The 21,333-nt window shown below is 45.0% G+C and overlaps 2 protein-coding genes across 7 annotated transcripts in view; one reads left to right on the top strand and one right to left on the bottom strand.

The window, feature by feature from the left end:
* The window catches only part of PRKCZ (protein kinase C zeta), a 235,222-nt gene extending 226,144 nt beyond the window's left edge, over window positions 1–9,078 (top strand). For 3 of the 4 annotated variants that reach the window (XM_072608570.1, XM_072608572.1, XM_072608573.1), the window contains 2 exons: window positions 7,711–7,826; window positions 8,565–9,078. In XM_072608570.1, the coding sequence (XP_072464671.1) occupies window positions 7,711–7,826; window positions 8,565–8,652 (204 nt within the window). In that variant the 3' untranslated portion in view covers window positions 8,653–9,078. Of the gene's footprint in view, window positions 1–1,114; window positions 1,265–7,710; window positions 7,827–8,564 lie in introns of those variants that run through there. The other variant, XM_072608571.1, reaches the window with a different exon arrangement.
* Window positions 9,079–12,332: 3,254 nt separating this feature from the next.
* The window catches only part of FAAP20 (FA core complex associated protein 20), a 10,358-nt gene continuing 1,357 nt past the window's right edge, over window positions 12,333–21,333 (bottom strand). The window contains exons 2-5 of one of the 3 annotated variants that reach the window (XR_011966948.1): window positions 20,450–20,594; window positions 17,940–18,517; window positions 15,244–15,320; window positions 12,333–12,692 (exon numbers count right to left, since the gene is read on the bottom strand). Coding sequence is in view for 2 of the 3 variants with exons in the window: in XM_072608575.1 (XP_072464676.1) it covers window positions 12,620–12,692; window positions 17,940–18,517; window positions 20,450–20,594; window positions 21,314–21,333 (816 nt within the window). In the remaining variant the exon portion in view is untranslated. Of the gene's footprint in view, window positions 12,693–15,243; window positions 15,321–17,939; window positions 18,518–20,449; window positions 20,595–21,313 lie in introns of all 3 variants that reach the window. The other 2 variants (XM_072608575.1, XM_072608574.1) reach the window with 2 other exon arrangements.

Consider the following 21,333-nt stretch of genomic DNA (forward strand, 5'->3'; position numbering starts at 1 on the left):
GACTGTTCTGCAGAAACAGGGTGGGGTTTCTTGTTCATTCCATTTTTTCTTATTCTTCTGTTTTGATTGGGATTTTCCAGGCTGGCAAGGCAACCCCTGGGTGAAACGCATTAAAGAAAATCCCCTTTATGACCAAGAATTCCCATGCCCTCATTTGGCCAGGGCAAACTGCAGGCTGTGGGCACCAAAGGGCTTTTCATTACTGGGGGCACCATTGGGGTGGAGAAAGAGGTAAGAGGTAGCTAGGTTGGGATCCTGCTTCCTGGGCCAGGAACTGGCCCAAGGTAGGTAGTAGAGGGAAAAGGAAATTTTGAGTCTGAAGTGCCGGATTCAAGTCTTGGCCAAGCCACTTCCTAGCTGTGTGACTGACTTTGGGCAAGTCTTTGCCTTTCTAGGCCTCTGTTTCCTCAACCTATAAAATAGGGAGTTTGGGCTAAGTCCTCTAAGGTCACTTGCTTTCTTTGATCCTAAATTACTTAATAATGTGCTTGCTTCCTTCTTCCTTCCCTGTGGCTTTGTATCTACAGGACTTACTTGAGTAAGCACATAGTAGGTGCTTACTAAGTGCTCATTGATTGATTGGTTGATTAACCTTTATAAAGGGAGGGGAAGGGAAAGCTTTTATTAAGCACATTATTATTATAGTGTAAGGCACTATATATTAACTCATCTGATTCTCCAAAGTACTCTGTGAGGTAGGTGCTGTTATTATTCCAATTTTACAGTTGAGGTAATTGAGACAAATGGCTGAAGTGACTTGCCCAGGGTCCCACAGCTAGGAAGTGTCCAACAAGGCTCTTTCTGACACCAGACCCAGTGCTCTGTTGCACCCTCTAGTGACTGAAAGAGCACTGACTTTGGAATTGGATGGACCTGGGTTTGCATTCTAGCACCTTCATCCTGGCATCAGGTTAATCCATCCTGGCTGTGTGACTTTGGGCAGATCATTGCCCCTCTCCGAGCCTCTATAAAAAGAGGTAGTTGGGATAAATGGTCCCTTGGTTCCTTTTCTATTCTAAGTGATCCTATAATAAGATGATATTTGGGGATTAGAAAGGTCATTTTATCATCATAGAAGTGCATTTTAGCCATGCCCATTGGTGTCTCTGTACAGATTTCACTGACTTGGCCAGTGTTACCTACCCAGTCACAGATGGGACTTGAACCCAGGACCTCCTAGCCTCCAGGCCAACTCTCTATGCATCACAAAGTAATCTTGATCTCTGGAGCAGAGCCTGAAGTCATTTAAGCAGGAAAGCCTAGAAGTGGGATTTGAATCCACATCTTTTCATTGTAAAGCTGCAGTGCTTCACCTGGCTCCCTCTCCCTGCTCAATCCTGTTGCCTTCTGGGTCCTGACTCCACCAAGGGGTCTTACTAACTTTGGACATGGTCTTCAAATCACATTTATCCTCATTGCACTGGTAGAGGGTTTATCCTGTCGATTAACAAGGCTTTGCTGGAGATGCCAAGGTCACTGTCAGAGGTAGGAAATCTGTGCTTTATTATCCAGTGCTTTCCAGCAAAACCAAGAGCGACTCCTTCCAGCCAAACTTGGGGCTCCATTTGGTTTAGTTCTCTGGGGAAAGAGTTCTTAGCAAAGAAGTTGAAAGATGATAAATGCTATAGATCGAATATTCTTTCCTCCCCCTTTCCTAGTAGAAAAGAGAGGCTGTTGGTCACAAGAATGGATACGAGCAAAGTGCTGGTCCAGCTTAAAAGAGAGATATATAAATGAGTTTTTCCACTGGTAAGCATTTGCAGCTTACCAAAGCAGGCTTGTTTGACAGCCCCTACTCTCATTCTGCTGCTCCTAACCACCTTTGCTGGTAGCGTCCTTCCCTTCCAGACTGTTTTGCCCCATGAATCCCTGTCCCTTCTCCCTGGTGCCCATTTTGAGACCTTATTCCCTTACTAAAATTCTGTCTTTCAAGGCAGCAGTAAGTTTGATGTAAACCCCAGAGATCTGCCCCACCATGGCCTGGGCTGCCTTAGCTTCCCTAAGTGTGTTACTTCTTACTGTAGATCTTAATGCAAAACCCAGATGACCACTTGTTGGTAATGTTAGAGAATGGATTCCTGTTCAGGGTTGGGTTGGATTGGAACAGTTGGTCAACACATTGTTGGTTAATAGTTGATTTGTCTTTGTTTTAAAACTGGGTCTCCCCATCTGGTCCAGGCTGGAAAGATGGTAGCCATTCATGGGGTCCATCCCAATATTTACTGATTGATACAGAAGCTTTAACCAGCACCATTTTTCCAGTATGGACTGGTTTTCAGCTTCATGGTTCTCCTCTAGCAAGACTTGCCATATTATTGATCCAAGCTTGACTGCTGCACACAACTCCTGAACTCAGTCCCACCCAGGAGCAGGGTACTTATTACATGCTTACTATGGGCCAGGCACTGTGTCCACAGGTTGTGGATACAGAGAAAAAGAAAGCATAGTCCCTGCCCTCAGGGTTCTTACATTCTGATATGCCATGTATATAACTACATACAAGAAACATGGAATAGATGGAAGGTTGCCTTAGAGAGAAAATCATTGGCACTGGAGGGGACCAGGAAAGGCCTTCTACAAGAGGGTGGCATTTGAGCTGAGTCTTAAAGAAAGCCCACTGTACCTTCCAACTCTGAAATTCTGTGACAAAGTGATTTGGTTCTCCTAATCGTAGCTCATAACAGAAGTGGTGTTTGAACTTCGGTCTTCCATACTTAGTACTCTAGCCATTATAAGACATTGCCCAAATGTTAGTTGTGTCCTTCCTGCCAGGAGAACTTGTTTCTTTGTACATGTACTACCAGCCTACCATGGTTGCTCCTGGTGCATATTTATTGATAAATAGATTGGTTTTTGACTTGGTGGACCTATCAGAGCCTATGCTCTGCAGACAGAGCCTTCCAGAATCAGGGGGCACCTATGCCCCAAGAATTAAACAGCTTTCATTGTGCTCAGGGAGCACATACCTGGTGAAGTAGGAAGAATATTGTATTTAGAGTCAGAGAACCTGGGTTCAACACCCTGCCTCTGCCACTTATTACCTGTGTGACCTTGACCATGTTACTTTCCCTCTCAGGGCCTCAGTTTCCTCCTCTGTAAAAGGAGTGGGTTGGACTCACTGAACCCCAGAATTCCCTTTAGCTCCAAAACTACCATCTGATAGCTCTTTAGGGCAACTCTTTGGTAGTTGGCCTCTGGGGCCCCTTTCAGCTCTAGATCCAAACTTATGATTTACTCCCTTCACCTTAATCCTCATGTGCCATGCCTTAACAGACAAAGGAATGTTAAACTGCAGAAAGATGGATGGCTGATGCCTTACTAAGTTACCACCAAATAATGTGTTTTATAGAAATGAGTGTGATTGCAAATAGGCTGTGATTCATTTCATCCAGATGTGTGTGCCCAAGAAGAACGTTTATGTGGTGCTTAGAATGTGAATGGAGATCGCTACCTCATCAGGTGTAGTCAGAGAGAATGGAGGTGAAAAGATTGCAGGTGACAGATTTCATTTCTCTCTCCTGCCCCTTCCCCAGGGTGTGTGTGCTGCTATCTGCACTAGAGGGCAGCATTCTGTAGTGGAAAGAACCAAGGGCTTGGAATCAGGAAGACCTGAGTTCAAATCTCATAGATCCTAACTATCGGTGCAAACCTCCTCCCACCTCTCCCCCAAAAAAGAAGTCTCTGTGCCTTGGTTTCCTCATCTATAAAATGACAGTAACGATACTCAAGCTCATCCTTGGATGATTTCGAAGGGGGGTATGATACAATTGTTTTTAGTCTCTCTATCCCAGAGCTAGAGTGAGGATGGTGGGGTCATCATGGACAGTGGATCTCCTTCTTCCTGGATGTGAAGCGAGGCCTACCTGCTGTCCACTCTTATCTTTCTGGCCAAAAGCAGACACTCTGGACACAAGGCCACCCCCACCCATGAGGCAGGAAGCAGTTTCTCTGCTTCCATCCAAAGTTAACCCTTCCTGCTGAGTCTGCACTGGCTGCCATCCCGATCCTCCTGACCTGTGTCCATATATGGCAGCCTGATCTTTCCAACCTTACCTGACTTCCTTCATGCCTAGATCTGTGCTGCTTGTCAGACCCTTTCTAGTTAGCCAAACCTTTCCCACTGATGCCCAAGTGACTCATTAGCCTCAGTCTTCCTGGCAATCCCTGGGTTTCTAATGGCCATTTCACAGTTACTCACCTGCAGAAGGCTGGCTAAAGAAAGGAGAATTCCATAGTGACCTGGTCATGGATGCTCCCCTTCAGAGAAACAAAAGACACGGCTGCCTGAATCCCCTGGGGTGTGCGTCTCTAAGCTTGGGGAGCTTGGAATGGCATCGTGCCCTGTCTTTTCCCTCTCGGACTCTGGACGTTGTGGGGTATCTCCAGGCAAGCAATGCTAATCATATTCTCCAAAGTGAACTGCTTATTCATCATAAACAAACGTCAGGTTAACTTTGCTGTAAACTGAATTTGATTTCAGAACTAAATGGCCTGTGGCTAGATGCCCAGTTTTCCATCTGTAGAACATGTGGGGAGAGCACAAATTCAAACCCAGCCTCAGAGAGTGTGTGACCCTGGGCAAGTCACTTGCCCACTGTCTGCCTCAGTCTCCCTCTATGCAAAATGGTGACAATAATAACCGCAACCTTCTTACCAGGATTGTGAAGGTAAAATGAGTGAGCTGGTGTCTGTGAAGCACTTTGCAAGCACTATATACGCATATATTATTCCCTTTTTTGTGGCTTCATTTTGGAGGGCCCTGGTCTTGGGGAGAGTGCCTGTGAAATGAGTTCCACATTCAGGGCATCCATGCCAGGCTCTCTGCAGTTCCTTCCAGATCATCATATCAGAGAAACTACATCGGATCAGATTCTGCTCTGAAATCTCCAGAGATATCGAATGACAGTTCACGTAAAGGCCAACAAGTGCCAGGATATGCATTGTAATCAGATCCTCTTAGACTCTTGCTGACCCTGAAGGGTCCGTGCCAAAATCAAAAAGCTTGGGTGATGTTTATAATGAAGTGGGTGTGCCTCAGAAAGAACGCTGGGGGCCATTTCATAGAGAATTGGGATGAAAAAAGCTGGAAGGTAGCGCTCCAACATTGGAAAAGGAGAAAAAAAACACCCCAGCACTTTGGCATGCTCAGAGGATGAAGGTAAATTTCCTAATCTTACAGCGTTTGCTCCAGTGGTGGCATCTGCCCCTCTGGATGCATCTCTCCAGCATCATGAATCCTTCCTACGTTGGGACTTTGTTTAGGAAATAAATCTGCCAGGGTCCCCCAGAAAGATGGGGGAATCTAGTTACGGGGAGGGTTTAGAATTCAGTTATCCTAGTTCTTCCTCTTTAATGCCTCTATGACCTCGGGCACACTCACCCTTGTGACTTCTCATGCCAAAGCACTTGCCACCATGCCCCTTCCTCTGTTAGGATGTAAGCTTCTTGAGGGCAGGGAATATCTTGCCTTTTGGACAGTACCAAGCACATGTTTTTTTCATTCACTAACTCATTCTGTTTCCTCATCTATGGAATGAGGAGTTTGGACTCCGTCACCTCCAAGATCCCTTCAAGGCCTAGATCTGGGAGTTGATGAGCCTGTGGCTCTTTCTGGAGTACCTAGATCTTAGATTTGATGCACTGTGGAATCTGTGCAGTCTGGACCAGTTAGAATGTAAGCTCCCTGAATGTAAGCAGGGGTTTGTCTTTGTATCTCCAGTGCTCAGGAAGTGGCTCAGAAATGCTTTGATTGACTGATGGATAGGGAAACTGGAGCCCAGGGAAGTTAACTGACTTCCTCAGTGTCACACAAGTAATATACGGGGCAGCACCAAGATTTGAATCCAGGTCCACAGACTCCCCATCCAGGGATCTTTCCCCTCTCAGCTCTTCTCCCAAAGAGAAGACATGCTTCTCCCTAGCAACAGGGCTGAAAATAGGGTTTCCTTTGGAGCTGGAGGATCTTGGGAGTGATGTGAAAGTGGGCAGGAAAGAAAGCTATTTCCAACTCCTGTCTTGTATCCCTGAGGTGCTCTGCACCAGGGCAGCTTACAAAGAAGAGACAGCCTTTTATCACAGTGCCAGAGTCCTGACTTAGACATGGTGGAGAGTCGAGGGAACAACTTCTAGCTTTTGCCAGAATTTTTGTTTTGAGGCATGATGGATACTTTTTTTGTTTTAAAGGTTGTCATTCAGACTAAACTGATTAATGTCACAGAGAAGTTGCTGGTATTGATGTAAGAAACCTGGGTGGTCAGTGGGAAGGTCCCTTTGAGAACATCCTGTCCAGTGAGACTGAGAGACATGCCTGAGGTCCTACAGTGTCAGAGGCATGACTTGAACCCAGATCCCTTGACCCCAGGACAGGCCTCTCTCCCCTAAATTCCAGACCATTTATATTTCCCCATCGAATTCAGATGTCTGGTGTGAGGGATCGTCCACATCCTAGCTAACTTGACACACAGAACTGATGTCAGTCAACAGGGATGGGGGGGTGGGTCTCTCACCTGGAGCTTATTACTGCCTGAAAACACTGGTCTGGGCTCTCCCCTACCAAAAACCACAAAAATATGGTTGGGGGCATCTGTTTCTGGGTATCTTAAAGCAGAAGAGGACATTTCAAAAACACAGGGCATGTGTATACTTGAGGGTTGTGGAGATCATTGTAGACTCTTCTCTCCCACCCCATTCTATGACCTGATCAGACCATACTTGGGATGTTGCCTGGGAACACTCAGTGCACCACAGAAGGAGTAAGCACGTGAGTAAGCTGGGGAGAGCCTAGAGGGCAGCAGGGGTGAGGAAGGGCATAGAGGAAAGCCCTGTGATCCTTGGCTGAAGGGACCAGGATATTTAGCCAGGAACCAGAAAAAGGACTCAGTGGAGAATGCCTGCATTCTTGTGTGAGAGAGGGATTTGACTGGTTGTACCTGGTTCTAGAAGTTAGAATTGTCATCAGTGGAAAACAGAAGATGGAGAGAGGCAGGACCTTTGGATCCAACCCATTTTATATATGGAGAAACGAACCTAAGGCCCCAGATTTGGAACCTCAAATCCTAAGGAAACACTATGGGTTAATTAAAGCTGGCACCAAAGACAGGGAGCTCTCCCTCCTCCCAAGGCGTATCTTCATGCCAAGGTCTTTTGTCCAGTGCTGAGTTTTGATGATCCTGCAGTAACACTGACACAGAACAAGAGATTCTATCTTTCCTGGGCTCTCACCACAGACTTGTGGTCATCTGATGACCAAGGACCTGGATCCAAATCAGTCTTATTAATAATAGCTTGTCAGTTGAATGAACTTTGGCATGAAAACCTTTTTTTTTTATCTTGTCTTCAGGATTAAGGTTTTGCTTTGTCCTCTCTGGTCCTCGTCTTACTCTACATAGGGAGGCAGATGGACTAGGTCAGCAGTTCTTAATCTAGAGTCTGTGAATTTGTTTTCATGTTTTTATAACTCCATATAGTTGGCTTCCTTTGTCATCTTACATATTTTATGCATTTACAAACCTAATTCTGATAAAGGGTCTATCCCTGGCCTCCCCTACAGTTTCTCAGACCCCCTGGATCAGGGGATCTCTCGGGTCCCTCCCTGGCTCTTCCCTGGCCATGATCATCCCTCTTTGAGCTGTGAGTGGTATGTGGAAGATGCATCTCATGCACTGACGTTATAAATATGCCACTATCTCATCTTTGTTCTGTTTTTCTAAGCTGGAAAAGAAGCAAGCCCTCCCTCCATTTCAGCCTCAGATAACCGATGATTATGGTCTGGATAACTTCGATACACAGTTCACCAGCGAACCTGTGCAGCTAACCCCAGATGACGAGTAAGTGCTTTTGTAAATCCAGGGCTTTCCCAAACGGGGTCACAAGAATGGCTACCTAGAAGAATTTATTAAAGGCTTACTGTGTGCCACATTTACATTTCTATCACCCAGCAGGCTTTGAACCCCTAACTCCTCTGGCCAGCCCACCTACCACCCCTCTGCTGCCCTGAGTGACCACCACAGTGATCTCCCTGTGGTTGCCTCCAGTCCCAATTGGCTGGAGTTTCCAGAATGCATGGTGGGCCTCTCATCATGGTGGTCCTATGAGAGCCCTGCTGTAAGGGGATGAGGAAAGGCTTCTTTTTTAGAATCTGTTATATAGGAGAGCTTACTTTTTGTTCAGGGCTTTCTTCACAGCCTCTGGCTCTCCGGCTCCTCATGTGTCATGAATGACCAAGAGGGAAACTAGAGGGAAAGTGGGGAAAGGGGCCTGGGTTGTAGATTTTTCCTCCTTCTCAGTTGTTGTATAGAGCTTTGGCAAAGCACTTCCCTGTCTCAACCATGGATTCTTCCTTCCTCTGTAAAAAAAAAAAAAAAAAAAAGGGCTAGAATTAGGCGGTCTCTCAAGTCCCTTCCTATTCTAAGACTATGCCTGCGTCACCTAGTTTGGTACAATGAATACCTTGTATTCTTAGCCTTCTAAAGTTAAACACATCTAGTAATGTCTGCGAGTGAGGCAATACTGGTAGGGAATAAAACACAAAACAATAATTATATCTTTTTTGCTTTTTCTTAAAGGGATGTAATAAAAAGAATAGACCAGTCAGAGTTTGAAGGATTTGAATACATCAATCCCTTGTTGCTTTCTACAGAAGAATCAGTATGAAGAAATGGCATCTCCATTGTGGACAAATAATGTGAATGAACTTTTAAATTTATCCCTAACTACAGTATATGCATGCAAGGCTGGGGAACTGTAAGGTTTTGAGTGGAGACCAATGATTTTTTAAAAAATTGCTGCTGAAAATCAAAGAAGAGAATAGATTTTGGTGGGTGTCTTCCTCTAAGTGATACTGGTTTTTAAAAGTCTGGGGGCACTGACGCGACTGGCTTCTTTTCTGAGGGAATGTGCACATGTGCCTGCTTCATGGAAGAATCTCATGTTCGTACGTCCTCGGGGAAAGGAATGTTCAAACGACTTTGAAGGTGCACACTTTCTACAAAACAAAACTTGATGCAGTGGCCGACAAATTCAAGAAATTTAAAGTGTAATATCCTGAAGAATAAAATGTTACAGTGGTGTTGAACCTCATTTCCGATGCCTTTTTTCCCACAAGTGGCACCTGTCTAAACATCTCAGATACACTATCTAAATAAAAGAGGAGTTGTGTTTTATTAGCAATCAAAACATAAGTTTGGGTACAGAAGTTTAAGTGCCTAAATGGATAAACTGCAACGAAGAATTTTTACAAATTCGGAGCCTTTTCTAAATCCTGGTAAGTTCTTGTTGTTAATATTTAACAGGTATTTTCATACAGAGCATGTAATTAACAGCTGGAGTGTCTATTGCTGAAAACACCTTTATTTTAGAAATGTCCTTTGAGCTATGAAGGAGCAGTGCTAATCTCAATTAGTAAATCACTCTCTTGATGAATAAAATTGGATGATATAGATTTTTAAAATGATGCTTGCCAAAGCACCATTAGACCAAAAAATATATATATTTAAAAAACTAAATTTGCACAAAATAGATTTCTGAAAAATCCTTAAGCAGTGCCTACATGTCTTGTGTTATGTATTAGATTTTTGGAAAATATTTTTATCAGTAATAGGATATTCCGAATTAGAAAATAGGAAAAAAAAGTGTAATGGAGCTAGCCTTAAAAGTTTAAATAATAAGTCTAGAGTATCCATAAACATAACCCATTTTCCTGATAAAGCACACCTCCTACTTCTAATAATCTCTGTGCTTTGAGAATATGTATATTACTAAATAACCATTCTGCTTACAAGAAAGGATTGCTTGATGAAGCTCAAACATAGGTTTTATATGTAAAGAGGGAAAGGGGGAGTGGGAACCACTTGAAAAATCAGGCAATTTGAAAACTGTCCATTAAATCCCTTCTCTTTTGGAAACAGTAAAAACAAAAGTGTGTGTTGGGGGGAGAGATCGGGTCAGGTAGGGTTGTTGATGTTAGTTTTCCAGTGATGATTTCTTGTCCAGCTGTGGAAAAGTCAGGTCACTTTGTTTAAGGACTACCAAGTGTCCACTGCCATAGAAAATGTTCCAAAGGCTTGTAAAGACCCGCCTGCCACTGTGGCAGGTGACTATCGCCAGGGCTGCGTTGGTCTCTGTGCTAGCTCTTGGTTCCATGAATTGTGTGGCTTGGATCTGGGAGGAGGGGAGGGGGAACAGTGCAGGAAGCACAAAGACCTAAGCAGATGCAAGATGTAGGCTTCACCCGAACCCTCCTCCACTCTCTTTGCATTAACATATAGGTTTCTCAGGGTACAGCATCGCATTCGGTGCTGAACATGACATCTCTCAGATTCACATCCAAGTCATGAGGTGCTAGGATGAGACTGCCAGAATATTCTCTCAAATTCCCAACTGACCATTGGTTAACAGGCCCCATTTGTAACCCCCAGTGACCCCATCTGTCTGAGCTTGGGGTCTCCATGGTGGCCCAGAAGCTACGTTTGAGCCAGCGTTAATCACTTCCCAGCGAAATGTACCTGCCTCAAAAGCCTAGAAACGAAGGGCAGGCAGGCAGGACATGCTCCCGGCTGGTTCGTTCCCCACTCCCTGACCTGGTTGTGACTTTCATCAGACCCCTCCATTTTTCAGCTGCTCACATTTTAGTTATGCCACGGTGTGACTGCAAGTAGGGTGACCCTGATCCAGAGGGATCCTCCCTTTGGGGGTGGGTATGCAGACAAGGAACTTGTTTGTGTGTGTTTGCTCCACTCATAAACTGCTAGTGGCATCCAATTCATTTTGCTGCTGTGGGTGGAAAAAAAAAAAGACCTGCTGGCTCCAGCGACAGCACCGGTGCCCTTGGTTTATTACAGTCGAAGGCATTTACAACATTGCTGTGTTGCCAAATAGTTTGCCGGTTATGAGTTTGGTTGCTCACGTGCAAGTGTATGAATAACATTCTTGTTTATGATGAAGGGAAAATTTTTATATAAAGTACTTGTTTTATATATTAAAGAAATTGAAGGATGTAATTAAATGTGTGGTTTGAGAAAAAAAAGTCCTAATATATTACAAATGGATCCGGTAATGAGATGGTCTATAGTTGTCATATTTGAAATAGTAAATGAAAACTCTAGCTAATTGAATGATTGTAAAGCAGTAAATATGTTCTTGTAGTTTTGTATTATTACTTAGTTCCGATCTTTGCTGGCCCGTTTTCCTTGTGCAGAAGATGGTACGCTAACCCATAACAGCTGAGATCATTTCTATTCTTGCACACCTATTAAAGACTTTAATGAAAAAGCCTAATAGATTGTTATTATTTTCCTTAAAACCAGTTATTTCCAAAAAGGACATATTTAAAAAACCACATTTTAAAATGAAAGATGCTGTATCAATAACTAACGGTAACTTCTATATACATCTAAGTTTTCTGTACTTTACCTTTTTTTTGTTCCTGATTCCTAGCTAACCTTCCTTGGAATTAGGACTTGGTACACTGCGACAAAGCAGGGTCAAGAGAAAAGGAAGAGGAAAAGGTGAAATATCCTAACACTTGCTAAAAACGTAAAATGTAGCCATTCTACACACTTTGTAGGGAAAAGTCAGGTGAGGTTAAAAACAGAGGCTCTTTGGTATCTCTTCCCCAGATCTGGAATGGAAGAAAATGGAAACGTGTATTTTACAGACAGACACACAGACAGAAAGGCACATGCACACACAATCAGTAGGAGTTGGTAAATGATTTGACCAGTTCTTGGAGTGTTCTCACCTAGCTCCCGTTCTCCCCAACAGGATCTGCCTGCATTCCACTCTGGGCAGGCAATCCTAAGCTTTCTGCAGGCTTCCATGAAAAGTGTTAAAAGTTTATATTATCTTTAGCATCCCCTGGGATGTCAAGACAAATCTTGTGTCCCTGGGAAAAACCAATCCTAGCTGAAGAAGAAGGAGACTGTAGAATCCAAGTGATCATCACATTCTGCACTAACTCTGTGTCATACAAAGAGCTGAGACTTGGTTACAAAACCCGGTCTGATGGAAGATTCTTCAAGTTTATCCATCTCCTCAGGACAGCGCAGCCTGCCTAATCCCCCTACCATGCAAGGTGGCCTCAGAGAGTCCATGGGGGCTTGGCCATCCCCACCCACAGCTAGGGTGTGTGCGAGCCTGGATCTTCTGAGTGCAGCCAGAGTCCACATAGCCGCACCCTGCTGCAGCTCATTTACTTGTCTGGACCACATCCTTCGGTGACTGTTACTGTGACAAGGGCAGAGTCTTACTTTACCTGTAAATCTTTGTCAAGAAGGAAAACTCTACAAGCACCTCGTTTAAAGAGGTCTGTGATATGACAGAAATTAAAATAGCTATTCAATATTCAAAATGAAATTTTTATTGTCTACTTTTAAAAGCCAGAGTCAAGAAGTCCTCTCAGTCAGAACACTGCATCCCAGGACATTCCAGTGGTAACCTGGGGAAGCGTGCCTTGGGAAGGGCTCTTCAGAGTGCCCAGAGTCCAGGGAGGGTATGTTTACACACAGGGCCAGGGGTACCTGGAGCCGTTTCTTGTAATCTCCTACTTTGCTGTAGGGGAGGTCATGTTTTACAGTCATTCCTACTTTATAAATGGATTTCTTGTGGGCTTTTTCTACTAAGTTTACCATATCACATCTTCAATACTCTCTGACAAGCATTTAGCGAGATGACTATCAATATCCAGCTGGGAAAGCCTGCAGAAAAAGAGAAAACACAAGAGTTGGTAGTGAGCGTGAAATCTGGGTGGCCAAGAGTAAATATTTACTCCACAGGCAACTTGGGGAGATGGTTCATAAAAAATGGGCCATACTAAGATCACCCAGCCCTTCCAGAATGGTTAAACTATAGCCTTTCCTGGTAGGGATTCTTCCAAGCAGCTCCTTAGGTCCTTAGATCAGTGAGAGTAAACTGAGAATCCTGTTAAATAAAGATTTGGACCACCTCAAGGCAACACTAAAGCACTGTCCTGTCTCCATAGGAAAAAGTCTAAGGCTCTAGATTTTCTCACCCTTCAGCCTTAAAGCATGTCAATGAAGTATTTCACGAAGCACACAATTTGGTCACTTCTCAAGAATGTTGCCATATAAACTGAGTTTTATGTGTCTCCCTCCCAAAGCATGAAAAGGCCCTCTGTATTCCTGTATGAATGTTTCCAACGACAAGAGCTTTAGAAAACTGGCACTGTCCTAGGTCCATCGTGCAGGCCGCAAGCTTTTAATGTACAGCGTGACAGCCTCATGGAGTCATGTGCTCTTGCTCACAAACAGCAAGGTGTGTGTAAGCCCCTTCAAAGTGGAGAAATAAGAAGCAATAACAAGAACCAGGCTGGGAGCTGGCAGGCTCCTGTAGGCGTCACTGGGCACTACCTGCAGGGGCTCCCAGCTGGCTGCAAAGAGCCAGACTCCTGCCTTTGGGTCCTCACGGAAACATGATCAACAGCCCAATGAAGTCTCTCCTACCTCTGCCCGCTGCTGCCCTTAAATTCCCTCAGACTGTCAGAATCCCAGACTACTACCCAACATTGATCACCTCCTCACTGACAAGTGCTGACAAGCATCTGCCATCATTATACCCACCACTGTGTCTATAAATAAAGGAACATCTGATCTTTCAGGTCCCTCCTTTGTACCTCAACTGCACCTGTTAAATGCTGCTTAAATGACTCCACAAAGCTTGTGGGGATGGAAATGAATCACTGAACTGCTCCAAAAGACACTCGGAAAATTGTAAGGGGTCTGCAAGGCTGCTCTACTGAAAGCTCTTACTCCTTAAACCCCAAGATCCTGACCATTTGAGACTTCAGCTCCGCCCCCTGCCCACCTTAGTCAACCCAGTAGTCAGTAGGCACTGAAGCATTCTAAGAAAGGGTTCGGATGAATGGCTCTTCAATAAAGCAAAAAGCAAGAGGGCCTTAAGGAGATATGAATGACTTCTTAAAAATATTTTCTATCAAACCTTTACTTTTGGGAAATATCACTGATAATGTCCCCTGGAACTATGCAAAAAGGGATGGGGGGTGGGAGGGAATTGTCCTCCAATGTCAACCCAGAAAATTTTGATGCTCAGGAAAAAAAATGATGCCATCTCCCTCCCTGGCTGTATTTTTAAAATCCCCCATTTGCCCTTAAAGAACAAATTACTACATGATGCTATTTACAAGCTTCTATTAAAAAAAATAAGATCTCGCTGTTTTCTTGGAAAAGTCATTCACCTACAAAAGCACTATTGAGCTGCAAGGAAAGCTCAGGTATTTGTGCCCCGCATTCAGTCTTCCCCCAATGACTGATAAAATCTAACAGCCCTGGCAGCTTTTCCTTCCAGTGGTAGGGAAGCAAATCTCCAAGGATCCTATAAAGGTTAGCAATTACCGAAGTGAGCCTACCCTCAAGGAACACTTCTTAAATTTTACACAGAGCAGAATTTCTGTACAATCTTCTCTCCTGCTTCCATTTCCCTTGCTGTACTCACCAGGATGGACCAAGTGAATGGAAATCACATGGGTGTCATTTGGGGGCTGTCGGCTAAGGCAATGGCTACCATTCAGTAAGACCTAAAGATGGTAGGTTAACAATTTCTTCTATAAATGGAACATGCTAATCATAAAAATGCTATTCTAGCAATACTTATGAGACAAGACAGTCATTGTGCACATCTGTTAAAGTCAGTGCTCATGACAGGCATAAAACACACAACTTGGGCTAAGCAATCCTGCCTTGGCTTCTCTAAAGGCCGTCTCATCCCTTAGGACACACAATAAGCCTCCTGTCTGGGCCACAGAGAACCACAGCTAACAGGGCTGCACTTGGGTGCACTTTCTTTCCAGAGAGAAAAACAAAATGGATGTTTTCAAATCTGAACCCCTCATCTATCTGACTGCAGCATTTAGTTTACACGTACTATGAGTTTATATATACCACATCATGTATAAGACGAAGTCGTGAGCACAGAATGTATGTAGCTCAATGGCAAAACAGAAAAGTCACCTACTTTCTCCTCCAAATCCTTTAGCAAGTCATTTGAGCAACTACCATAAAACCAGAAAGCTGAATGCTTGTGTCTTCCTCTTCCAAGGGTCTGTTTTTAATGCTGCTTTCAAAATGAATCTCAAATGCTGCTTCAGAAACTGAGTAGATGTATGGCAGTATGTTTAACATGACTGTAACATATATAAGCTATATCAGACTGTTGTCTTGGGGAGGGAGAGGAAAGGAAGGAGGGAGGGAGAGAGAAAACTCAAAATCTTACAAAAATGTTGACAGAAACTTAGTAGTTCTGTGACCCTGGTAAAGTTACTCAACAGCTGTCTGACTTGGTTTCCTCATCTGTAAAAAGAAGACAGTAATAGCACCTCTATCAAAGTTATGAGGATAAAATTATATACATATCCCTTTCCAAACCTTATGGATAATATAAATGTTATTCTGAGAGGCAACACTGTAAAGCAGAGGTGTCAAACTTGTGGCTGGCCAGGAAAACTGCTGGGCATTCCAGTCTAAAACAGATTAAAATGTAAGTGGGAAAGTTTAACAAAATAAATAAAAACAGTACCAGATAGATCATGTTCATTTGTGTTACTCTGGTCAATACACGGCAGGCATGAGTTTGGACCACACTGGGGCTAAGGCTTTAAGTCTGGCCTCTGACTTACACTGGCTACAGGCCCCCAACCAAGTTATTTAACTTCCCAGGGTTCAGACAACTCTTTGAAACTTCAGAGATGGGGCCAACCTGCACTGGGTGGGGACTTCTGCTAACCTAGGAGTTTACTCTATCAGTGAAATCACAGCACAGTCCCAGGCTTCCCAGAAATAAGGCGGCCAGGATACTGTGCTTCACTAGGTCCCCCCCAAGCCTCCAGGCTCCCTGACATCACCCCCACCACATGTTCCATCTCCTAGCATGGCCACTTACTACCCCTCTGGGATGCCACGGCAGGCAGGGGGATGAGCTGCTATGGCCAAGAAGACTGCATTACCTCCCATGTGGCAACAAGCCCCTCTCTCCAAGATGCTTCCCTAACTCCTGAAATAAACTGATTACTATCTGATGGCTATTTCCCCCACAATCCCTTGCCAACCTCATAAAGGAACTTGAAAGGATAAACTGGACTAAGCAGACATCTGACCCAAGGGTCTTTCTCCTTCAAAAAGAGGGGTCTTCTCAGGGAATCCCAACACCACTTTTCTATTCTCTCAGTTTCTTGAGAATTCTCCTGACATTCATTGAGACCTCAATTAGCTAAACCTTGCTCGGTCATCACCTTCCTCTGTGGCCAGGCCAGAGCCCATGACACCCCATCTAAACGATGTTCTCCAGATGCTCCCAAAATACTGCTTTCTGCCTTACTGGGCCCCCGCTGTGGACGTGCTCCATGGGTTTAGATACAAAGCAGCTCTACAACCCATGCCCCCAAACATGACTCCAATTGTCTACAAGGTAAACGTTGGTCCTGTTCCCTGCTGAATGAATGGAGCTCATTGTATCCAAACAAGTGGAACACTCCATTCCAGGATTAGAATATTTAAACACCACATAAAGCAGAAAGCTTTCTAGCCCTGTTTAATGCATTAAAAAAACAATTAAAAGCCTCCTACTGAAGAACTTTGAGACACATTGTATTTACCTGACCCTATCTTCAGTCAGTTTTTCTGACTCCAAAGGCACACAGTTCTAAAATAAGAATGACAGCTAACATTTATGTAGCTCTACGTGCTGTGCGCTGGACATTTTACAATGATCTTATCCAATCCTCACAACAACCCTGGTGGTGGGTGCTGTTATTATTACAGATGAGGAAATAGGCAAACAGATGAAATGACCTGTGCAGGGTCACACAGCTAGTAAGTGGCTGAGGGCAGATTTAAGCTCAAGTCTGGCTAACCCCAGGCCTGCTGCCCTAAACACTGGGCAACCCAGCTGCCTATGTCCTCCTACCCAAGGCTTGGAATCACATCTGGAGTAAGGCTGTAGCCTTGCACAGTCTTGCTATGGGCCCCTGCCCAGGTTCGCCTGTTCTTTTCACCCAAATGTGTGACTAGAAGCAAAGACCAAAACCACTTGGGCTATGCTGGGCAGCTGGCATGGCAGCCATCCCAGACTGGCCAGATAAGGCAAAGATCTAAGAAAGCTGGACTCACGGGGAGGTTGCAGCTCTCAAGAGAACTTTAGCAGGATTAGGCCTAATCCCACAACGAAAAGACACCGAACTGAAAACTAAGAACAACCTGAGTTTCGGTGCTGACAATAATGAGAGAATTTTCAAATTTTCAAACCTCCCAAACAACACCCAGAACATATTAGGGCAAATATTTGTGGGGTTATCTAAACAAGGAAATGCTCATTTAAAACACAATCCTCATTCAGAGCTAGATGCTCATCTTTATGGTTGGGGATTTCTGTGCTTAACCCAACTCCCATTAAATCAACCGTGGGAGCTAAATGAAATATCCAGTGTTACAGAACGAGAAGATACTTCCTGTCCCAACAAATTCTGCAGTGTTTCTGTGTGGTCATAAAGCTGCAGCTGTGCTCCCGCCCAGCCGTATCCAAACTGCAGCAGTGGGTGACCCTGGTCCAGGCAGTCGCTGATGGCCAGCAGCTCTGCATGTACTTGGAAGCCAGGAACCGCCAGGAAAGAGATATTAGCCTTCCCAACTGGGCGGAAGTCAGCATCATCAATTAATTTTGCAGGCACTCCCTATATAAAATGACTTTACAAGGCCATGGCTAAGCCTCGATGGCGCCACGTTTCAACAACTTCTACACAGTAAAAATGGCTGCAGGCCTTCCTCCTCCCTGTCCCAGTAACAACGCAGACCTGGAGAATGTCACTGCCCTCGGGCCTGTCAGAGATACTCTCCTCATGCCCTCAGGTTCCAAGCTAGATTTGTTGGGCACTTCACTAAGGGACTCCCCAGAAAGGAAAAGAACTAAGGACTTACTTTTCAGTAAACGGAACCTGGCACATCGGACAGACATCAAGTGCCACCATCCCCTGGCTCACAGTGGCAGAAGTGGCATCTTTTCCTGCTCTCACGCCTTCTGGACAAATGTTGCCAGTTGGTTTTTTCAAAGAGGAATACCCTGGATGGCTCACCCCTGAGGCGAAGGTCTGGGGAGATGCTGGAAAGGAGGTGCCCTCCTCCACCCAAGGCCTCTGTTTTTTCTTGAGCTGGGAGAGCTGTGGGCATTGTGGAAGTCTGCTCTTCTCAGCCCTGAAGCTGCTGTCTCTTGGTTCCAAGGCCCTTTTCACCCCAGCTCTACTGCCAGGCCTGGGATCTGGGTTGTCACGGCCCACGGCAGAGGCCTCCTGGGAGGAAGGCTTGCTGCTCTGGCCCACTCCCTGCTCTTGTTCATGAAGTGCCTGAGCAGGCTTCTCCTTTGTGAAAGGACAAGAATCTGTTTTTTTTAACTGAGCACCAACAAATGTGAAGGCAGGTGGCAAAGGTATCCACTGAAACTCTTCAGTCCCAACTTTAAAGATGGCCGGTTGTGGTGAGTTCTCCTCATTCCTGGTATTCTGTGAAAATAGGGTTTTACTTTTTTATGAGAGTTCTAGAACTGGAAAGGAATGCAAAGCCATGTAGCTCAACCCTCTCATTTTGCAGGTATGAAGACTGAGGACCAGAGAGGGCAAGTGATTCATCCCAGGATCCCACAAGTGCCAAGTGGCAGAGGCAGGATTGTAACCCAGATCTGCTGCTACTGACTCAGCACTCTTTCCTGTTTTAGATCAAACTAGAATGGTTGGACTTTTTTTTTTTCTTAAGAAGCATCATGTAAAAAGCAGTATTCCTCAAATCACAGACTTCAGGGCTAGAAGAGAAATCACGGATCACAATCTAATCTTCTCCTTGGGAAACTGAGGCCACTGAAGAGCAGGAAACTCCTCCAAGGGCATACACATACCGATGTCAGAGCCAGGATTCACACTTAAGTCTTCTGCCTCCAAGCACAGGGTTCTTTCCCCCACAATATACCCCAGTTGCTAATAGTTTTTCGTCACAGACTGGGTCAAATGCCTCAAGCTTTCTTTACACACAGTGGGTCTGGACTGCCAGGGAGGACAACTGAAGACTTCTAGGGTGGGCACTGCCAAGAGAAAGCTGCTGTGCCAATTTCAGGTTTGGCAGTCCTGACCACGAGGAAAATACAGCATCTCAGAAAACCTCAGGATTTCTGAGTCCTAAACCTCCTGAAAAGGACTTTGGTCCCTCCAATAATTAACCTGAAGCACACAATCCACTGCCCAGAGGCAAAGACTCCTCCTAGTCTGCCCTCCTTTTGGCAGCTGGCTCCTAAGGACAAGTTCTTGAAGAAACAAAGGGACTCTTGGAAGGGGTCCTTGGCGAAGGGTGACCCAAGGTCATCAGATCTGTCTATTCTCTGCCTCCCTCCCACCAGCTGCAACACTGGGACCACTTCTAGGGGCCATTGCTTAAGAACATGAATGTATTTGGTGATATCAAGACAAGGTTACCAGCATAGTGAAGGGCCTTCAAGGTGCACCATGCAGGATGGTTGGGCTGCCCTGAGGGAAAGGGGTAAGCCTTGAAGCCAGAAGGAAGGAATGGGAAGAAGTATCCCAAAAGGGGATGGGCTGCCTGGAGAAGCCAGGACTCCCTGGGGGGGTGTTGAGGCTGAATGGCCGCTGGTGGGGATTCCTCAGGTGAGGCCCCAGGTACTGTGCCTGCAGAAAACGGGGCAAGGGCAGGGTAGGGGGAGGACATAACCAACCAGGGAGATTCTTGTAGTAGAAAGGCTGGGATTAAACCATCCTGCCTGGCCCAGGCGGAAAGCCCAGAAGCCAGCAAGGGGTGACTTCAAGCCTCTTTGACAGCACTGAGGAAAAGCTCCTCAAAATAAGTGCCATCTCACAGTAAGATGGGCTGGGGATGCTAACACTCCCTTAACATAAGGATTGCTTCATCTTACCTGCTCTCCAGTACCTGGCATGGGGCAGGTAATTCATGCCTGGTGGCCGAATGACTGTCTAGTGGTGGGGGTTCTTTCCAACTCTCAAAATTCAGCGATAGTATGAAAGAGATGTAAATAACAGGGAAAAAATGCACACACACAATGCCCCTGATTCTCCTAGAAATTAGTGTCTCCATACCAAAAGGCTGGGGGTGGAGGGAATTAAGGGTGTATTTACAAAAAGACTTAAAATGATGGTGAAGACAGAGGAGTCTTGGTTGTTGGTGGTTAAGGATTCATCCATTCTAGGTCAACAGAATCACCGCTGCTCCAGCAGAGTACTAGGTGCACAGCCCTGCTCTGTGCATGATATAATCATGATGAAATGGATTTGTTAGGAGTTTAGCAACATTTTTTTAAAGGTCATGTTTCCCTACATTAAAAAAATCTCATTTTAAAAGGCAACTGGTGCCACTTTAATAGACTGTCATAAAAACCTACATCCTGACCATTAATATTGTGAGGTATAGGCTACCTTGTCAAAGAATGCTGGTAAATCTGGCATTTCCTGGCCGGCCTGATGCAGACTGGAGTTCACACTTTTCAACACCAGCAGTCTCCACAATTCATCAGTCTCATTTAACCCTTCTTGGTCCAACCAAGAGCAGTTGTTTGAAGTTCTACAAAAACAAAATGAGAGAAAGACATTGTACTTGCCATTAAGATCAACTCCACAAAGTGGGCTGCTGAGTCCAAGTTTACGGCCAAAGGACCATGTGCAGGGATGCCAGAGTGAATGCGCTGTTGAAGAATCTGGGAAATAGCAGCAAATGTGTTCCCCAAGGAGTCCAAGAACCTATGTCAGAATTCCAGCTGGATGACCTCTGAGGGCCCTTCCTGAATCTATGACTCAATGGAAAGGTTAAGGACTAGGAAAAGCACCAAATTTCCCTGAGGCCTCATCTCAGCAATGACCTCTCTAAGCTGCAGAAGTCTGATTAAGTACCAGAAATGCTTCTGCAGGCCTGACTTCTTGACAGGTCACAACTTGATGGCAAAGCAAGGTAGGAGCAGAGAGTAAACAGTCTATTCATGGACAATGTCAATTACTTGAATTTCTATTGTACCTGTATTTTACAGAATACCTTCCTCACAGCTAACCTGATTAATGGGGAGTTATCACTCCCATTTTACAAATGAGGCAACTGAAGCCCAGAGAGGTGACTTGCCCAAAGCTCCTCAGCTAGTCAAGTGTTAGAGCCAAGAACCAGGCCCATGGTTTCTTGACTCCAGCCCTAAGGCTTCTTCCTGTGACTCTCACTTCCAAGGACTTGGATCTGAGCTTGCCTAGTTTCTCTGTCACACATTCTCCGTCCACTGTCGCCACTTTATCGCTCACCCTGGAATCACCACACTCAC

The sequence above is a fragment of the Notamacropus eugenii genome, chromosome 5, assembly GCF_028372415.1.
Source record: "Notamacropus eugenii isolate mMacEug1 chromosome 5, mMacEug1.pri_v2, whole genome shotgun sequence".
In the NCBI taxonomy this organism is placed as follows: Eukaryota; Metazoa; Chordata; class Mammalia; order Diprotodontia; family Macropodidae; genus Notamacropus; species Notamacropus eugenii.